This window comes from Mastigoproctus giganteus, chromosome 13, assembly GCF_048544385.1.
Source record: "Mastigoproctus giganteus isolate SK-2022 chromosome 13, ASM4854438v1, whole genome shotgun sequence".
Taxonomy (NCBI): domain Eukaryota; kingdom Metazoa; phylum Arthropoda; class Arachnida; order Uropygi; family Thelyphonidae; genus Mastigoproctus; species Mastigoproctus giganteus.
Window position 1 is genome coordinate 102,524,634 of NC_143587.1, and position 19,085 is coordinate 102,543,718.

At 36.4% G+C, this 19,085-nt stretch overlaps 1 protein-coding gene across 1 annotated transcript in view; it reads left to right on the forward strand.

Moving 5' to 3' along the window:
- Positions 1–19,085, forward strand: part of LOC150076313 (cGMP-inhibited 3',5'-cyclic phosphodiesterase 3B-like) — a 290,459-nt gene that overhangs the window by 220,737 nt on the left and 50,637 nt on the right. Inside the window, exons 10-11 of the mRNA XM_090387318.1 lie at positions 5,751–5,867; positions 17,504–17,744. Coding sequence (XP_090243444.1) covers positions 5,751–5,867; positions 17,504–17,727 — 341 coding nt within the window. The 3' untranslated portion in view covers positions 17,728–17,744. The remainder of the gene's footprint in view (positions 1–5,750; positions 5,868–17,503; positions 17,745–19,085) is intronic.

Sequence of the window (19,085 nt, forward strand, 5' to 3'; positions counted from 1 at the left end):
TTTTAACTGTGCAATATGTTTTTTAATTATTACAACTGATTAATATTATGATTTGCTGTCCATGGGGATATAATATACTAATGGAAGAAACCTAAACACATAATCTAAAATAAGTTATAAACCTAAGGGGGGGGGGAAATGGAATTAGATATAGTAAAATCAAGTCAAAAGTACTTAATTGGAATGTTACAAGTCATTGGGTTCCCATTCAAGTAATATTTGAATCAATGGAAAGGGAATTTAAGTCCAATAGTCCAATTAAAGGGAATTTAAGTCCAATAGTCCAATTAAAGGGAATTTAGGAACAATAGTTTCCTCTAATTTAAAGTTACCAGATGTCCCGGATTTCAGTCATTTGCCCTGCATTGCAAAATGTCCTAGAAAATGTCCCGGATTGAACATATAGCCTCCATACTTAATAATGGTAAACATAATGCAAATCATTTGCATTATATTTGCCAGGAACCAATGGTACAATGGAGAGTTTTTTTCGGTAGTAAATAAGCTGTGGACGTCAACAAAAACAGCTGACTGTAGAAACATTGAAAGCAATACTACAAGTTAAGTGGAATTTTGCTAATTCTTGTGAAGAATTTTATAAAGAAATAGCAAATAATGAAGAATTATTAAGACAAATTCACTCAATGGAAATATATATTTAATTCTCTTGTTTTAATAGTTAAAAGAAGTATGTATTTTTATTATTATTATTATTATTTCACAGAAAAAAACCTAACCTTTTTTCACTAAACAAAAATGAAAATTGATTAAAAACATGACCCCTCTAATAAGTACTTTTTTTTCCTTCTAATTACAATTATTTTTCTCAGTTCACATCCTTCATGCAACTTTCTGTTCATTATGTAGCATAACACGAGGGGTACCATATGCTGAATTTCAGCCTTACACACACACACACACACACACACACACACATATATATATATATATATACACTTAAGAAAATTCGACTTTACGTAAGTTTTTTCCGGCCAGTGCAACCTTAAAGAAATTGTCGAAATGTATTTTGCATCCCGTAGGAATAAATGGAGGTATCATGAAAATATTGTGATGTGAACCCAATAACACATTTTTTTTTTTTTTTTTTTGATAATTCGTTCCAAGACTGTTGTTGTTGTTATTTGGTTTTTAGGAGCATTAGCAACTAAGGCCATATTGCTCCGGGGATATGCGGTGGTCATTCCCTGACCTTTCCGCATCCTCCATATTTGGTGGTCATGGGCTCTAACCCCAGTCTAATCAAGGAGCGTGTGCTATGCCCTGCAGCTCCTGCCCACCTGGCTACGGAGGTGCCATTCCAAGACCTCGGAATTTGAAAATTTCACTACATAACTGAGCTATTTATCTCTTTAATTAAAAGGTCATTTTTATCATGGAAATTGCACTACACTTTCATCATTATCATATGTTCCGTTATAAGAATCAATTTTGTACGTCTTTGTGATATTTTTCTAAAACACATTTCTGAAGGTCACTACCATAAAACAATAAACACAATTTGAATAAAATTTCTTAATTCTGGTTTATTGAGCTTTTCTGTATAAAACGTCTTAATTCTGGTTTATTGAGCTTTTCTGTTAGCGCAATCTATTACAAATGGATAGTAAACTCGATCTTATTATTGCATTTTTGATAATACCAATAACTGGAATTCTGTGGGTTTTTACGTTATGGTATTATGGTGAAATGAGTTCCTCTTCACTGAAATCTTCAATCATATAAAAAACATAAATAAATTTTCAGAATCTTCTCTTCTTTCCTATTTACTTATTACAATGGTGAAGGGAAAGGGACCAGCGGAAAGTGCAAGTGCTGGCAGTGCTAGGAAACAAAACAAAATTGATTTAGAAATGAAGATGATTAATTAAGAAGTATGAAGCAGAACAAAGTTTGTCATCTATTGCATGGAATTAGTTCTCGCTGCTTCAACAGTGAATACTATTTTAAGGGACAGCGCGCATATAAAAGAACATGTCAAAGGATAAATGCACTTAAGATCAACAATGTTTAGGTGCTATATCAAAGATGGAACAGCTATTAATAATATATGGATGGAAAATCAGATTCAGACGCAAGTGCCCCTGAGTCCAATGGCCATTCAAGAAAAAGCAAGACGTATTTATGAAGATATTAAGGATAAGTATGGGGAACCCCAAGCCACGTTCATGGCAAGCATTGGGTGGTTTAATAGGTTCAAGTATTGCGCTAGTTTCCAAAACATTAAAATATGCAGTGAAGTCACCAGTGCTGATTCTGCAGCTACAGAGAAATTTTGTGATGTGTTGGAAAAAACCCCTTCTAAATCTCCACAGCCCTCAACTTCCGCAGTGGCGTACTTATCAGCTTGAGAGTTAATCCTGGCAACGATGCTTGAAAGTTAAAACTTGCTGACATTATGCCTGTCTCCTCTCTCTTTTTGTAATTTTATAATTTTGAAATTTTTGTAATTTTGTACACTTTTGTAATTGTTCCTGCAAATGAGATAAAAAAGTTTAATAAATAATTCTATTTACACATTTGTTGAACATTTCTTTTTTTGCTTCAATCAAATTCAGTTAAATTTGCGAGTGCTGCATAAGCATTTAGGAAAATTCCGACTTACGTAGAGTTCTGCGGAACGCAAATCTTATGTAAGTCCGTAAGTCGGGGAGTGGCTGTATTTGTTGGGTTTTTTTTTTTTTTTTGGTTTTTTTTTTTAAGAAGTTTGATATTTTATTTTGTAAGTTTAGTTCAAAGAAGTGAATGTATTTAATTTATATTTTGTATGTGAATATTTTTTATATATAAAAAATTTAAAAAAATATGTGTATATTGTTTTTAGGGGGGTGGAAAAATCCCCCTAGATATCCCACATTGGAATGCTAAGGATCTGGTCATTTTACTCTAATTTTTTCCTCAGTGTGCAGAATGAATATCGCTTTGCATGCCTACTTTGTGCTGTTGCACTATACAAAAATAATTAATGATTATAATCATTAACAACAGATGGAAGCCTGGGCATGCTTGCATTATACTGGGTATATCAATGCGCCTGATGTCATCCTTGCAAATCTAGGCTTAGTGTATCATGTCACTTATACATAGATTGAGAAAACACTTCTGCAGTGAATCACAGTTTGGATTTAATATAAAGGCACATGGGGGAAAACCACTGTGTTATGCTTGGTAATGTAAAATTATCAAATTTAAAAAAAAAACGTATTATGCTAGTAAAATTAAAATTATGAAAAATTAAAAAAAAAAAAGTAAGTCTTTACAATCTGATACCCTTTCCGACTGATCGTTGTGAGTAGCAGTGATTGACATGCCTAGCCCACTATGGTTAGCCTTAGTTAGGGTGTTAATCCCCCACTTGCCACTGATTTAAACAGTGGCAAGTGGGGAAAAAAACAAGACTAATGGATTCATGCATAAAACAATTTTCGTAATCTACTGTATACAAGATTATGGACACACCATTTTTCGCTCGAATCCGTCCCGAATTGGTGGCGTAAACTAGCACAGCGTTCTTTAAGTACTGTAGTTCAAAATAAAAATCTATTTTAATAAAAACTATTTCTTTCATTTGAATAATCGAGCGCCAAGAGGGAGAAAAGTGTGTTTTTTCAATCTGTGTATAAGTGACACAATATGCTAAACCTATATTTGCAAGAATGACATCAGATGCATTGATATACCTCATATAATTTATTATTATTATTTTTATTATTATTAGCCATATGATGCAAGGAAGCCTGAGGCTTGTGCTGTACCAGCCAAAAAAATTTTCCAAGTTACCCTGAGAGAGAGAGAGAGAGAGAGAGAGAGAGAGGAATCGCAAAGAAAGAGAAGAATGATGATATCCAGCTCAGGACCCTGGGTTTAATGCAAGTATGCCGAAGCCTGTTCCAACAATCAACCATTCTCTGGCTGAAAGCAAACTGCACATCTATCCTGCAACCATCCTTCCTCAACTTAAATTTATGACCCCCTCACGTGTAGTTTCAGCAAGAGGAAGAATGCCATTCACGTTCAGCTCACTCAATCCATTCAAGGCTTTAAACAGGCCTGCTTAAGGCCTTGAATGGATTGAGTGAACTGCAATTTGCAGAACTTAAGCCTTTCTAGGTAAGAGGACCTATTTGTTACCTTCACCAATCTGGTTGCTCTTCTCTGCATCGAAGGATGCATTCTGCATCCTTCCTAAATTGAGAGCTTGAGACCTGTATACAATTCTCAAGATGTGGCCTATCTGACTGCACAATTACTCACAGGTCTTTTAATTTTCCACTACCCTGAGTGTGGTATACCACACAGTTCATAAGTTATTCTGGGATTACTGCTACCCATATGCAGCACCTTGCATTTGTCAATGTTAAACTTCAATTGCCATTTCTCAGCCCGTTGACCTAATTTCCCTAGATCTTGTTGCAGTAGTCCACCCTGATTACTGTCGTTAATCACACTGCCAACATTCTGCAAACTCTGACATTAAGCCTGATATACACCTTCATCAATATCATTGATAAATATACAAAACAACAATGGGCCAAACACCGAAATCTAGTTTGATTTCGTTTTTTTTTAGGAGAATTAGCAACTAAGGCCATATTGCTCCGGGGATATGCAGTGGTCATTCCCTGACCTTTCCGCATCCTCTGTATTTGGTGGTCACATGCTCGAACCCCGGTCTAATCAAGAAGTGTGTGCTACAAACTGCTGCTCCTGCCCACCTGACTATGGAGGCATCCTGAAACCTGGGGGACTCCACTAATAACATTAGTTCATGAAGAGCAGTGTCCATTGATTGGTACTCTCTGTCTTCTTCCACTCAACCACCATTTTATCTATTGTAGCAGCTTGCCCTTAATGCATACTGCTCTAATTTGTACAGTAGCCTTCCACCGACCGGGCTAGCTGGGGGTAAAGTGCCTGCCTGGCAACCCAAAGGTCGCTGGTTCGAATCCTGCCTCGGGCTTGGATCAGAGTATAAAATGCATAAACCTTGGGAGGTGCAGTTTGGCCACAGAAGCCGATGCACCAACAACTAACCAAAAAAAAAAAAAAAAAAAAAGTAGTCTTCCATGTGCAACAGTATCAAAAGCCTTCCTGAAATCCAAGTATATGATATCAGAATTATTTTTTGCATTCAGTTCCTTGGTCACTGCATCATAGTAACCTATCAAATTGGTTAGACATTCTGATAATGCAATCTCTTATAGGTGTTAGGAGGTGCACATTTCCCAAAATTTTTTCTATGAATTGTGTGTATGTTGTAGTTCTTCTGAGTTTTCCTGCACATACGGTTCCTAACAGATATAAATTATAATTTGTATTCCAGTAATAGAAGTATGTAAACCTTTATGAGGAGTCCCTGCCAGGCTGGGACCCAGGTGCAGCCTTGTTCAGCTGCATTCCAAAATGTAGTATGTAGTGCATGCTCAAAAATTTAGTGTATAGTACTCTCAAAACCACTCCATGACCGTGCAGGCACACATCTTAGAGGGAACCCTTTTACAACTCAAAAGAAATGCCTAATATTAGGACTTAAAGGGCCTTTTCATTTATGCATCTTTTTTCTTCTTAGTGATAACCCAGTAATTCACAAATAGCTGTAAGTCCTGTAGTAAAAAATTATATCAGCCACAGTAGGTTGAAGCAGACTAATCTCTATAATTGTAAATTGCTATTATATTAGTTTGGTATACCAAGAGATGTTACTAATAATTATCCTTACAAAATATTTATAGCTACTGTTGAATCAGACCACACTGAGAATTTAATGGCTAATAAAGATGAAGAAGATAGTCAAGAAACTAAGGACAGTACAGTTTCTGTTACTACTACTACTGACAATACTCCTAGTGGTATGTTGAATAATTTGTTTAATATAAACTATTAGTTCCTAAAGTTGTTAAGTAAGTCTGATGATTTTAACTTTGTTTTTGTGCTGACAAAAAACAAAAGTTAAAAAAAATTTTGAAATTCCATTATGATGTTATTATTTGTAGTACAATGACATAATATTATGAGTTATCCTGTTATTGCACTACAAATAATAACACTTCTCATAAGAGAAGTAAAATACTATTTATTTGTAATGTGGGGAACACCACACAAACACCTTTTCTATTGATATTTCTGTCTCATTATTGAGTGGCTAACATCTCATCAGTATAGAAATCTGACATGAATGATGATATAGTTAAAATTTTAAAATTTGATATCTGTTTATTATATTGACATATGATGTGTCTATAATACAAATGCTCATGATTATAATTGATTAAATGGAGTTAGTTTCATCCATTTGGTTTGTAAATGGCATCACAACCCTCTGAGCAACCATGTAAAGTTGTTAGAGAAAATGTGGCTATTTAGCCTTGTCCAGTTTGAGCCCTAGGAGATTAGGGCTCAGAATGGTAATTTTGCCACCTCACATCAGAAGGCTAATTGGCTCATTTGCATAAAATAAAAAACAGGAAAACATGGAGGGGATGGTTAGAGCACTTCTGTTCTGAAAGATACAGTGCATGTACAGATGGTCATTTAAACCATTGACAACTAAAATGATGACAGATTCTTACTGCTGCCACCAATAACTGCAATTATCCTATTCAAACAACAAGAAATATTAGAAGAGAGTAAATTACTAGGGCATTACAAAATTTTCAGAATACTACAAAGCAGAATATTACAAAATAATAAACAATATTAGGTAAAAAGTATAGAGAAAACTTCACAGCATGATAAAAATTAAGATATACAGTGAATACTGCTTACTGTGATCACTACAGGACACAGTATAATTGATGACAATAACTTATGAAACAAGAATGCAGCTGCTCAATGTTGTTTATTGATGCAGAACACAAATATGTACATAAAAAGGGTGGAAGCGTACAAAAAAACCCCATTAAAATCAAGCAATAAAAAATACTTTATTTTGACTGTACACTATTTCTTCAAGAAAGTCATCAATAAAAATAAAACTGTCATAATGTTTCTGAAAATCCATATAAACCATTAAAAACAAATAAACGTATATATATATATTAAAATCAAGAATCCGAAATGGGTTAATACTCTACTGTAAAACAGTCAGATTGGTAAAAGTACAGATATATTGCTTTCTTTCATGGAGTAATGAGACCAACAGTCATGAGAACTGTATGAAGCAACAGCACTAACTGGACATGCATTATGCCAGAGTTCAAGGGAAAAAATTGGGATGTTATGTAATCACTTCAACTACATATGTGTGAGCCATGATAAGGCAAAAAAAAAAAAAAAAAAAAGTGATAACAGAAATCAAAGCCCTGATTATAATATTCATAATTTTTTTCTATGTGTATGTCTGATTGGAACTTCATAAAAGTAATAACATTACACAGATATCCACAATAACAATAAGTGGCATACACTGTATATGCTGTGTAAATATTTGATATAATAAATTTATGATATAATATATTTATGATATAATAAATATTTACACAGACAGTTTTTAAATTCTGTACAGTGAGATCAACTGATGATGTTACCATTAGCAAATTCTAAATGTAAAGCCTTCAGGGACTTAATTTTGGAGGCTACTAGGCTTTTCATTCCAATTCAAGAAATACTGTTCAAGGTTTAGGCCTAAATGGATGTCAATGAACTAATGAGACTCGTGGCAGAGAAGAAAAGTGCATGAGATTCATATAAATTATCAGGCAACACAGAAGGTTATGGTAGATATAAGCTAATCTGTAATCAAGTCACAAAGGAGGTTAGGCAAGCAAAGGCAGATTACAAGAAATCTTTGGCAAAGGATGCTAAGAAAAACAGCAAGAACTTCTTTAGTTATATAAACTAGAAGGAAGGGGATGAAAAAGATTGGTCCACTTGATATCGATGGTTCAAATGTTGATAATTCCTGCTCAGATAGCTGACAATCTCAAGGAGTTATCTTGCATCTACATTCACACATGAGGAGTTATTCAGGGAGGAGAATGCCAGATGTTTATCACACTGTAACAGGGTCTTAATGATTTTGTAATAACTGAGAGCAAAGTGGAGAAAAAATTGTTTAAGTTAAACATAAGAAAGTCACCTTGGGTGGATGGGATCCATCCAGCTATTGGAGAGGGCGCTGGGATTGCAGAACAGTACAGACAGTGGATTTTTGGTTGCTGTAAAGGGATAAGTATTTTTAAATTTTTAACGTATTCTTTGTTATTTAACATAGTAAATTGTGTTTTCCGGAGATATTAAATAGATATAATAGCGTTCGTTAGCTTCTTATTTTGAATTTAACCAGCGATTTTTGGAAGTTACGACTCCCGGTGTTGGTGCCAATATTGTTGAACTAGCCGCCATATTGTAGTCAATAAGAAATAGCTTAATGTATATATATCTCAAACTTATAGCGAAGGTATAAAGTAAAACTAGATAGCGTAATACGAAGCACTGTATTAGAAATCTGTTAGCTTATTATAGTATTATCAATTAATCAAATATTATTAATCTTATTAAATTTCATTGTTAATTAAATTGTATTTAAACAGAAATCATGACCCAGACTAGAGATGCGAAGCAAAAATCACAGACTAGCGAGAGTGTCGTGGTTTGGGGGAAAAACGAAGGGGGTGATTTTCCAATGCATCACAGTCTCAAAAAATGTTTGTTTGTTTGTTGTTTGGTTTTTAGGAGCATTAGCAACTAAGGCCATATTGCTCCGGGATATGCGGTGGTCATTCCCTGACCTTTCCGCATCCTCCATATTTGGTGGTGACGGGCTTGAACCCCGGTCTAATCAAGAAGCGTGTACTATGCACTGCTGCTCCTTCCCACCTGGCTACGGAGGCGCCTCTCAAAAAATGTGCGAAATGTGAAATTTTACCGACTTTTCTAAAACAGGACATGATCTAGCCAAGGAGGATGCCTTCGTGTGCACTAGGTGTCTGGGGTGTCAAGAAATTAGGTGCCAACTCAGCATTCTGATGGGTGTTTATGAGAGTTTGAGGTGTAGGGTATATGCCCTCGAAGAAATTAATATGAGGGGCCCATCAGGTTCTCAGCTGCCCAGCTCAACGACAGAGCTCACTCCTGTGCATCAGGCAACACAGAGGCAATCTCCAAGGCAAAATACGCTGGTCCCAAAGTAACTAGTTATTGTTGGTGACTCTATTGTCAGGAAGATGGGGAATATACTATGTAAGAAGGATAGGTGGAACAGGACCAGGGTATGTCTGCCAGGGACAAAAGTTAAATGGGAGACAACAGAGAGTGGTAATCAATGGACACTGCATATTGATGATATTGTAGAGCAGATATCATCTTTTAAGAGCACAAAAGGTGATGTTGTACACATTGGAACTAATAACATTAAGAGTAAGAGATCTGAAGATCTACTCAACAAGTACAGGTGGTCAATGTTGAAAAAAAGTCGCGAGTTAGGGTTGAATGAGAAAGTGTCTGCAATTCTGCCCAGACATGATAGGAGGGTGTATATGATGAGAGCTTTGTCAATCAATTCGGCCCTGGAGAGATTGTACAAGGCTCAAGGGGTAGAATTTTTTTCAGCCTGGTCTGTGCTTGTTGACAGGAGAGACTGCTTCTACAGGGATGGGGTACACTTAAATAGAACGGGTGCAAGAATATTTGCTGTGTTAGGTGGGTCGGAAAACTGCTAGTGTGGGGGATAAACAGACCGAAAGGTTAACAGTGGCTGCAGGCAGAGGCAAAAGTGATTCTTGCACTGCTTCTATTAGAATGAGCAGCAGCCTGGAAAGCAATGTAATGTAGATTTCCAAGACTGCTGGGGGTCATAGTGGAACAGTTGCATGTATACTTGCATGTACACCAATGCTAGGAGTATAGTTAATAAATTTGATGAGCTTGAAGTGCTAGTCAAGACATCAAAGGCAGATATTGTTGAGATATCAGAGACGTGGTGTCACACAGATATAGGCAGTGCAGAGTTGGAATTTGGGGAATACAATGTGTATAGGAAGGATAGAGAGGATAGGAAGGGAGGAGGGGTTATGCTGTTAGTTAAGAAACACATAAAATCTAAGGAAGTGCATCCAATTGATGCTAGTGGGCAATGCAATGTTGAGTCTGTTTGGTGTGAAATAAGCACTGGGAAAGGAAAAATGAGAGTAGGTGTGTGTTATAGGCCTAATGAATCTGAAGAGTATAATGAGCAATTGTGCAAAGAAATAGAGTGGGCCAGTAAATCAGAATGTCTTATAATGGGGGATTTTAACTTTCCAGATATTCACTGGAACTTGTGGGTTGGTCACTCGCACACTAGCAAGATTTTGTGGATTTATTGGACGACTCTTTCCTACAGCAACATGTTCGTTCGAGAGACAATCAGAGGGAGTAATACTCTTGATCTGATTATCAGTAGTGATTCTTCATGCATTAAGAATCTGCAAATAAAGGAACCACTGGGCGACAGTGATCACAATGTATTGATGTGGGAATTATTTAAAGATGTAACTACCATCAAGGCTAAAGGGAAGGGCTTTTGCTTTCATAAAGGTGACTACAGAGGTCTCAAACAGTTTTTAAATTCTGTACAGTGGGATCAACTGATGATGTTGCCAACAGCGAATTCTAAATGTGAAGCCTTCAGGGACTTAATTTTGGAGGCTACTAGGCTTTTCATTCCAACTAAGAAATACTGTTCAAGGTTTAGGCCTAAATGGATGTCAGATGAATTAATGAGGCTAGTGGCAGAGAAGAAGAATGTATGGGATGCATATAAAGTATCAGGCAACACAGAAGCCTATGGCAGGTATAAACTAGTCTGTAATCAAGTCACAAAGGAGGTTAGGCAGGCAAAGGCAGATTACGAGAAATCTTTGGCAAAGGATGCAAAGAAAAACAGTAAGGAGTTCTTTACTTATGTAAACTCTAGAAGGAAAGGGATGAATCAGATTGGACCACTTAACATAGATAGATTGACTATTGATGATCATGCTCAGGTAGCTGATAAACTTGCTCAGGTAGCTGATAAACTGAATAAGTATTTTGCATCTACATTCACACATAAGGAGTTATTCAATGAGGGGAGTTCCAGAAGTTTATCAAATGCAACAGGAAGCTAAGTGATTTTGTAATAACTGAGAGCAAAGTGGAGGAGAAATTGTTGAAGTTAAACATAAGGAAGTCACCTGGGGTGGATGGGGTCTATCCAGTTATATTAAAGGAGGCAGCAAAGGAAGTAAGCAAACACTTAGCCATAATCATGAGAGCTTCCTTGGACTCAGGGGAGGTCCCCATGGAGTGGAGGTGTGCAGTGTATCACCAATTCACAAAGGGGATTCAAAATGTGACACAAGAAACTACAGACCTGTTAATTTAACTTGTGTTCCAGGGAAAATAATGGAATCACTGGTTAAAGAAGCATTGCAGGATCATCTAGACAAGACTGCAACCTCCCTTTAACAAACCCAGGCTACAGCATGGGTTTGTTAAAGGGAGGTCTTGTCTGACCAATTTAATTAGTTACTATGATGTGGTCACAAAGGAACTGAATGCCAAAAATAATTTTGATATCATATACTTGGATTTCAGGAAAGCTTTTGATATCGTTGCACATGGAAGACTGCTGTACAAATTGGAGAGGTATGGCATCAAGGGTAAGCTGCTACAATGGATAAAGAGATGGTTAAATGGGAGACAACAGAGAGTGGTAATCAATGGACACTGCGATATCATATACTTGGATTTCAGGAAAGCTTTTGATATCGTTGCACATGGAAGACTGCTGTACAAATTGGAGAGGTATGGCATCAAGGGTAAGCTGCTACAATGGATAAAGAGATGGTTAAATGGGAGACAACAGAGAGTGGTAATCAATGGACACTGCTCTTCGTTGACAAATGCTATTAGTGGAGTTCCCCAGGGTTCGGTGTTGGGCCCATTGTTGTTTTGCATATTTATCAATGATATTGATGAAGGTATAGGTATATTAGACTTAATTGAAGTTTGCAGATAGTTCAAAGGTTGGCAGGGTTGTTAAAGACAGTATGCTACTCCAACTGGATCTAGATAAGTTGGGAAAATGGGCTGAGAAGTGGCAAATGGAGTTTAACATTGACAAATGAAAAGTACTGCATATGGGTAGCAATAACCAAAGAGAAACATACCAACTGGGTGGTACTATACTCAGGGAAGTGGAAAGTGAAAAAGATCTGGCGGTAATTGTGCAGTGAAATATGAAGTTCGCTGACAGTGCATACGGGCTGCCAGGGCAGGTCATGGAGTCTTGTCAATGATAAATAGGAATTTTGCTAGCAGGGACAGGGACGTGAAAATCCTATTATACAAGGCAGTGGTCAGGCCACACCTTGAGTACTGTGTACAGGTCTGGTGGCCTCATTTTAGGAAGGATGTAGAGTTGCTAGAACGAGTACAAAGAAGGGCAACAAGATTGGTGAAGGGAACAAAGGGGTGTTCTTACCAAGAAAGGCTTAAGTTCTGCAAATTGCTGCACCTGGAGGGTAGGCACCTGTGAGGTGATCTGATTGAGGTGTATAAGGCCTTGAATTGGTTGAGCAAGCTGAATGCTGATGGGATTCTTCATCTTGCTGAGACTAAGAACCTGAGGGAGCACAGTTTCAAATTGAAGAAAGATAGTTGTAGAATAGATGTGTGGAAATTTGCCTTTAGACAGCGGAAGAGTTGATTGGTGGAACAGGCTTCCATCTTTTGTTGAGGAAGCTAATAGCTTAAATAAATTTAAGGCTGAGCTGGACAGGCATTTGGAACGAATGGAGGGATGAAATGGGAGGATTTTTTTTTTTTTTTTTTTTTGGCTTATGCTGCATAATCTTGCTTTCTTGCATTGTATGCCTCTACTAATGCTAATGTTATATTAAAGGAATTGGCAAAGGTAGTAAGCAAATGCTTAGCCATAATTATGAGAGTATCCTTGGAATCTGGGGAAGTCCCCATTGACCCGAGATCTGCAAATGTATCACCAATTCACGAAGTAGGACCTAAAGGTGACACAAGTAATTACAGACCAGTTAGTTTAACTTCTGTTCCTGGGGAAAATAATGGAGTCACTTGTTAAAAATGCATTGCAGGATTATCTAGACAAGACTGCAGTAATAATTCAGACACAGCATGGGTTTGTTAAGGGAAAGTCTAATCTGACAAATTTGATTGGATACTATGACGTAGTCACAAAGGAACTGATGCAAAAAATTATTTTGATATCTTATACTTGGATTTCAGGAAAGCTTTTGACATTTTGACACAATGGATTAAAGGGTGGTTGAATGGGAGAAGACAGAGAGTGGTAATCAATGGATGCTGCTCTTCTTGGACTAATGTTATTAATGGAGTCCCCCAGGGTTCGGCCCACTGTTGTTTTGTATATTTATCAATGATATTGATGAAGGTATAGGTATATTAGGCTTAATGGTGAAGTTTGCAGATGATACAAAGGTTGGTAAGGTTGTTAATGACAGTAATGGCAGTGTACTAGTGCAACAGGATCTAGAAAAGTTGGGCAGATGGGCTGAGAAGTGGCAACTGAAGTTTAACATTGACAAATGCAAATTACTGCATATGGGTAGAAGTAACCCCAGAGTAACATACCAACCATGTGGTACTACACTTAGGGTGGTAGAAAATGAAAAAGACCTGGAAGTAATTTTGCAGGCAGATATGAAGTTTTCTGAGCAGCAGACAGTCTGCAAGAGACAGTCTGCTCATGGTGTCTTCTCAAATATAAACAGCAATTTTTCTAGCAGGGATAAGGAGATGGTTATCCCCTTGTATAAGCAATGATCAGACCACACCTTGAGTACTGTATACAGGTCTGGAGGCCTCATTTTAGGAATAATGTAGAGTTACTAGAACGAGTACAGAGAAGGACAAGACTGGTGAGGGGAACACAGGGATATTCTTACAAAGAAAGGCTTAAGTTCTGCAAATTGCAGCATTTGGAGACTTGGCACCCGCGAGGTGATCTGATTGAGGTGTATAAGGCCTTGAATGGGTTGAACAGGCTCAATTCTAATGGGATACTTCCTCTTGCTCCGAGGAACTGCAGGGGGCATAAATTCATATTGAGGAAACACAGTTATAGAATAGATGTGCAGAAATTTGTCTTTATTTCTTCCAGCAATCAACAAGATTGCTGGATGAAACTTTCATCTGTCATTGTGGAAGCTGATAGCTTAAATAAATTTAAGGAGGAACTGGACAAACATTTAGAGGGAATGGATGTGTGAATTTTTTTTTTTTTTGCTGATGCTACATAAGCCTGCTTCCTTGCATCATATGTCTCTACTAATGCTAATGCTAATAAAAATCATAAAAAAAAACAACCAAATTAAGGAACATTTAAAGGATTAAATGAATATTGTAAATATTCATAGAATAACTTCAGTAAAACAACTGGAGGATGTGACTCCCCCTACAAATGCATGTGCACACAACCTCTACTAAATAATTAGTCTGTATGGAGGCATCTGTTCAGGGGTGGGATTAATGGTCGGATATGGTTCTTTCTTAAAAACCAACCTATGCTTTATGTAGGTTCCTGTTAAAATAAAATACAAAACACAACTCTGAGAATTAAAATTAAAACTTTTAAAATAAATTTAATTTAAAAAAAAAATTAAAAAAAAAAAAAGAACCATACCTGTAACTATCCATCTGTGGAAAGTCACTTACTAATAAAAAGATCACTCTTTTTTATAAATACACCTTAATTTTTTAAAAAGGATTATTTTATATTTGGAATAAAATTGAGAATTGCACAAAGGGAAAATTTTACTAACCTGCAGTTGCTTTTAAAAACTTCATCTTGGAGAGGCTATCTCTTCAGATAAAATTGATTGCCTGAGAACTTCATCAGGTACCTGTATTTAGAAATAGTTACTGATGCTCTGCAATTCAGGTGCGAATAAATAGTGTCCCTCTCGGGACACTAATTGTTCAAGTGTAAATAAGTAGTGTGTTGAGAGAAAATCCCCTTGCAGGCAATCAATAGTTGAGTAAATGCATATTTGGCTTGGTGGTCTCTGTTAGTTTAGTCCAGACTGAAATTCAGAACTGGCTTGTGAGAAGTCTGTCTATTTGGGCCTAGTCTGTAATGATATTGTGAAAACAAATGGCGTAAGAGAGGTCATCTCTTCCTGCTCTGGTCCATGGAAAATTCTATTCCATGGAATTGTTTTCCAGAATTGTCTAGGGGCCTGCAATGTGACAGGGCATAATGAGTGATGCAAACAACATTTAATTTAATTTTTATATTATATTTTGACATATATGATATTCAGATAGAGCACTTCAGTTTTTACTTAACATTTTCTAACATGAAAGCTTTATTAGTGAAGAAGCCTTGGATATCAGACATAAGAATGTCTGATATCTTGCCTACACTAACCAAAGTATTGAAACAACTTTATTATACAATATAAGTTAACTCTATAAATAAAACCTAAAAAGCATTAAAATATACAGATAAAATCAATTGATATGATGAAAACATTAGAATATGAGGGGTTGAATCAACCAATAATTGGGATTCTGTCAGAAAAAGTATGTTGGGGTTTGGCAGACTGTAAGTGGAAATGAACATCATTGAGATTGGAACCAAGACCACAAATATACGAGAGTTGTGAAATGAATGAGGAAATTTTGGAAGATTTTGATCTTTTTGCAGATAAGTTTGATCTATTAGTATTAGAATTCATAATGTATTCGGGGTAATAAGAAAAGGTGGCGAGGACATGCTGCATGAAGTAATTAAATTTTTGGATATGGTGTGCACATGGCATGAATATACCCAACTCCTTAACATAAAATGGCCTTGTCAATGCCTCCCGCATACACACTACTTGGACTCCCTCCAGTCACTATCTGGCAGAGTAGAGGCAGCAAGATTATACACTAACTGATTTGGAAGATCTTTTAACTTTGGACTGGTGGACTATCTAACAGCTGGCCTGCAAACACAGTTTTACAGCTTTACCCTCAGTGCAAGGAAGGTTGGATCTCACCATGATGTCCATCATAACCGCAAAAGATATCAATCGTACTACATGGTGGAAGAGATGGGGAGTTGCTGGGGGGTTGCTCTGGGGACTAAACATGGGTTCCACCACTTCAAGCTTCCAATAAGCAAACTGGTAATATTGAACTGGTTAATGAGAGTCATCTGCCACCTAATATTGCATGTTAACAGAGAGGGGTGGCATATAGTGTAATCCTCTGTGTGGTGTGGGCACCACACCTCAACTCCTGCTTATATTGGTTCAAACCTAGGAGTCACCTCCAGTATACTAGGTGCTATATTTCAGGATTTGCATATGGGGGTTATACCCAGGGTTACTAACATTTTGGCAAAGTCCGGTTGGACTTTGCCAAAATTAGGTCCACTTGACTTGAGTGTCACCTGAATATCAGTTCCATAAGCGTTTTAGACTTGCAGGTAGCAAGTCCAGCTTGACATACTTGAGAGAATGTTTGTGACATCATCAAGGACCACTTGGCTACTTGGATACAGCAATGTGTGCATGGCTGATAAAATGGAGCAAACTCAAAATTACTACTGTCTACCACAATACAAGCTTAGGCTCATAGCGGTTTCATGATAGCATCCATAGTGCATCAGACCAGTCTACACTACAACTTGCATATGCAATAGTAATGTAGCATATGCCATGGATTTACATAGTCCTAGTGGAAGAGAGTCTAGTTGTTGAGGTGGTCATGGCATCGGATTCACTGCTGCCCAGATTTCATGTAAACCAGTGCCAGACAGGATAGGTTTTATGTGGCATAACTTTTATAAATACTGAAGTAGCATTCTCTCTCTCTTTCCCACCTCCTTCCCCAAATGCCATTCCAGACATGCATTGACCACTGCACTTGATAATGAATGTATCAGTGTGGGTTGTTAATCACTTAGCAGAGTACATAGCGCCTGTTACACACAGTTATAAGCAAACTTGGCTTCATCAGTCTAGAGTATATTAAAGGTGAATGTTGGATCAGTCATCCTCTGTCATAACTATCACGTAATTACCCCAGTTTTTTTGCTAAATATCATCCTGTGATGTTTAGCAACAAAGGCCATGTTATGAATGAATGGATGGCACTTTGATAAAGGACATGGAGAATATGGACGTAACTGAGATTGAATTGTGTGCCAACTTCCTTTGTACTTCTGTAGGAGATAGGTTAAAACATAGGACACAATATCCACATCACAGCCATCATGCGGTTGACCCTTACATGGCTAATTCACTATTGTATCAGCATATGAATATTACAAATACTTTAAGAATCAAATTAAACATTAGATTTTAGTGGAAATTTTTATATAGTCAGTTTTGATAATTTCTCATTTCTTTTATTTATTTTTCTAAACCTTGAATACTCATTTTCACTCCCATTGTTCTCAACTATAAACTTCTTGAATGGCAGTGTATGCAGCTTAATTAATATAATTATACAATTTTTATCTTTTTTCAATTCTTAGGTACAAAACTGCGACGTCGTTCCTTTCGCCACCAAAAGCGACATAAAATCCTATGCTTGCAAACCAAACATTTGCAAGAAAACTATGACCACTGGATTGCTATTCTTCGTGAAGAAGCAAAGGCAAAAGAACGAGAAAATGGTTATATTGATCACACAGCACGTGAAGAAGAGGGAACTACATCTGAAGGAGAGATGGGAACAATCCAAGAAGAACAACATTAATTGCAGTGTTGCAACTAGTAAGTTGATTTACTGCACCCATTGCCCTTAGTATAAGATGCATACTTTATTAAAATGTGTTTTTTTTTTTTTGAGAAACCACCACACATGAAAAGCTTTTGGAACATGTAACACTCTAGTACAATATATAGGTGTGGATTGAGAAGACAGAAGATATCAATAACAGTGGCCTTCAGTATCTGTAGATTGTAAGTTTGGAGTTTAGCTGTGAATGGATGTTGACCTTCTGACACAATTTTGATTGATTTGGAAAAAAAGATGCAACCTCAAGAACCTCTTGGTTATGGTAGTCCAATTACAGCTACTAATTCCAATGCTTATTACTTATGGTTTAACACACACAGCATGCCTTACTTTTTTTTTAAGCATTAGGCTGTATGACATTTATGTCATAATTCACTTTATTGTTCGAGCAGCAACATACAGAGTATGTTGCTGCTCGAACAATATCTGCATCACAGATAGTGTATTCTTTAAGGCAAAATGAATTTAGATGGCTTGTCAAACTCAAATATCATTTAGGTCATGATATATTGACCATATTATAATTATGTCTGCAAAAAAATTTAGTGGTCCTGTATAAATCTATTTTTTATTAACGTTATGCAATTGACATTAATTTGTTAATCCTTTTATTCATACATTCCACTAAACTAACCCATTAACATCAGAATTTTTATCATAGTGTAATTATATCTTTTAAAAATATATTAGCAGCCCTATAGGAATCAATTTTGTATTAGCATTATGGCAATAAAATGTGTCCTTTTATTTATACATTCCATGAAATCCCATTAATGCCAGAATTTCTTTTCTGATTTAATGTTACCTTTGAGCATCAAAAGTAATATTTACTGTAATATTCAAAGGTTACATGTAGCAACTAGTGGACATTCACCAGTTGTTACATGCTCAGATCTTGTCATAAAGTGGCAACAGCATATGATGTATTATTTGCAAATGAAAAATTGACATTTAACATTCCAGGCTATAGTTTTAGGCAATTGGAATAATCAGAGTGATCTATGAACTTCGATCATTTGGGTTCGAAGCTATGAACTGTGCAGACAAAGAAATTTGAGCTCTTCGAAATGGATAAGTTTTTTGGAAAAATTTGCTATTTTTTTGACTTAATTAACATGTTAAATTCTGTTTAATAAATAATTTAATAGCCCTAGTCATGTTTGTTAGCTTATTTTAAAATTTAGCTAGAGATTTTATAAGTTACGACTTAATATTCATTGAGCTTTTGTATCGGTGATTTGGTGCAAATATCATATTATGTAACTAGTAGTGTAGTGAATAGTAGTGGAACTGTAAGCTTTTAATTGTGATAAGTA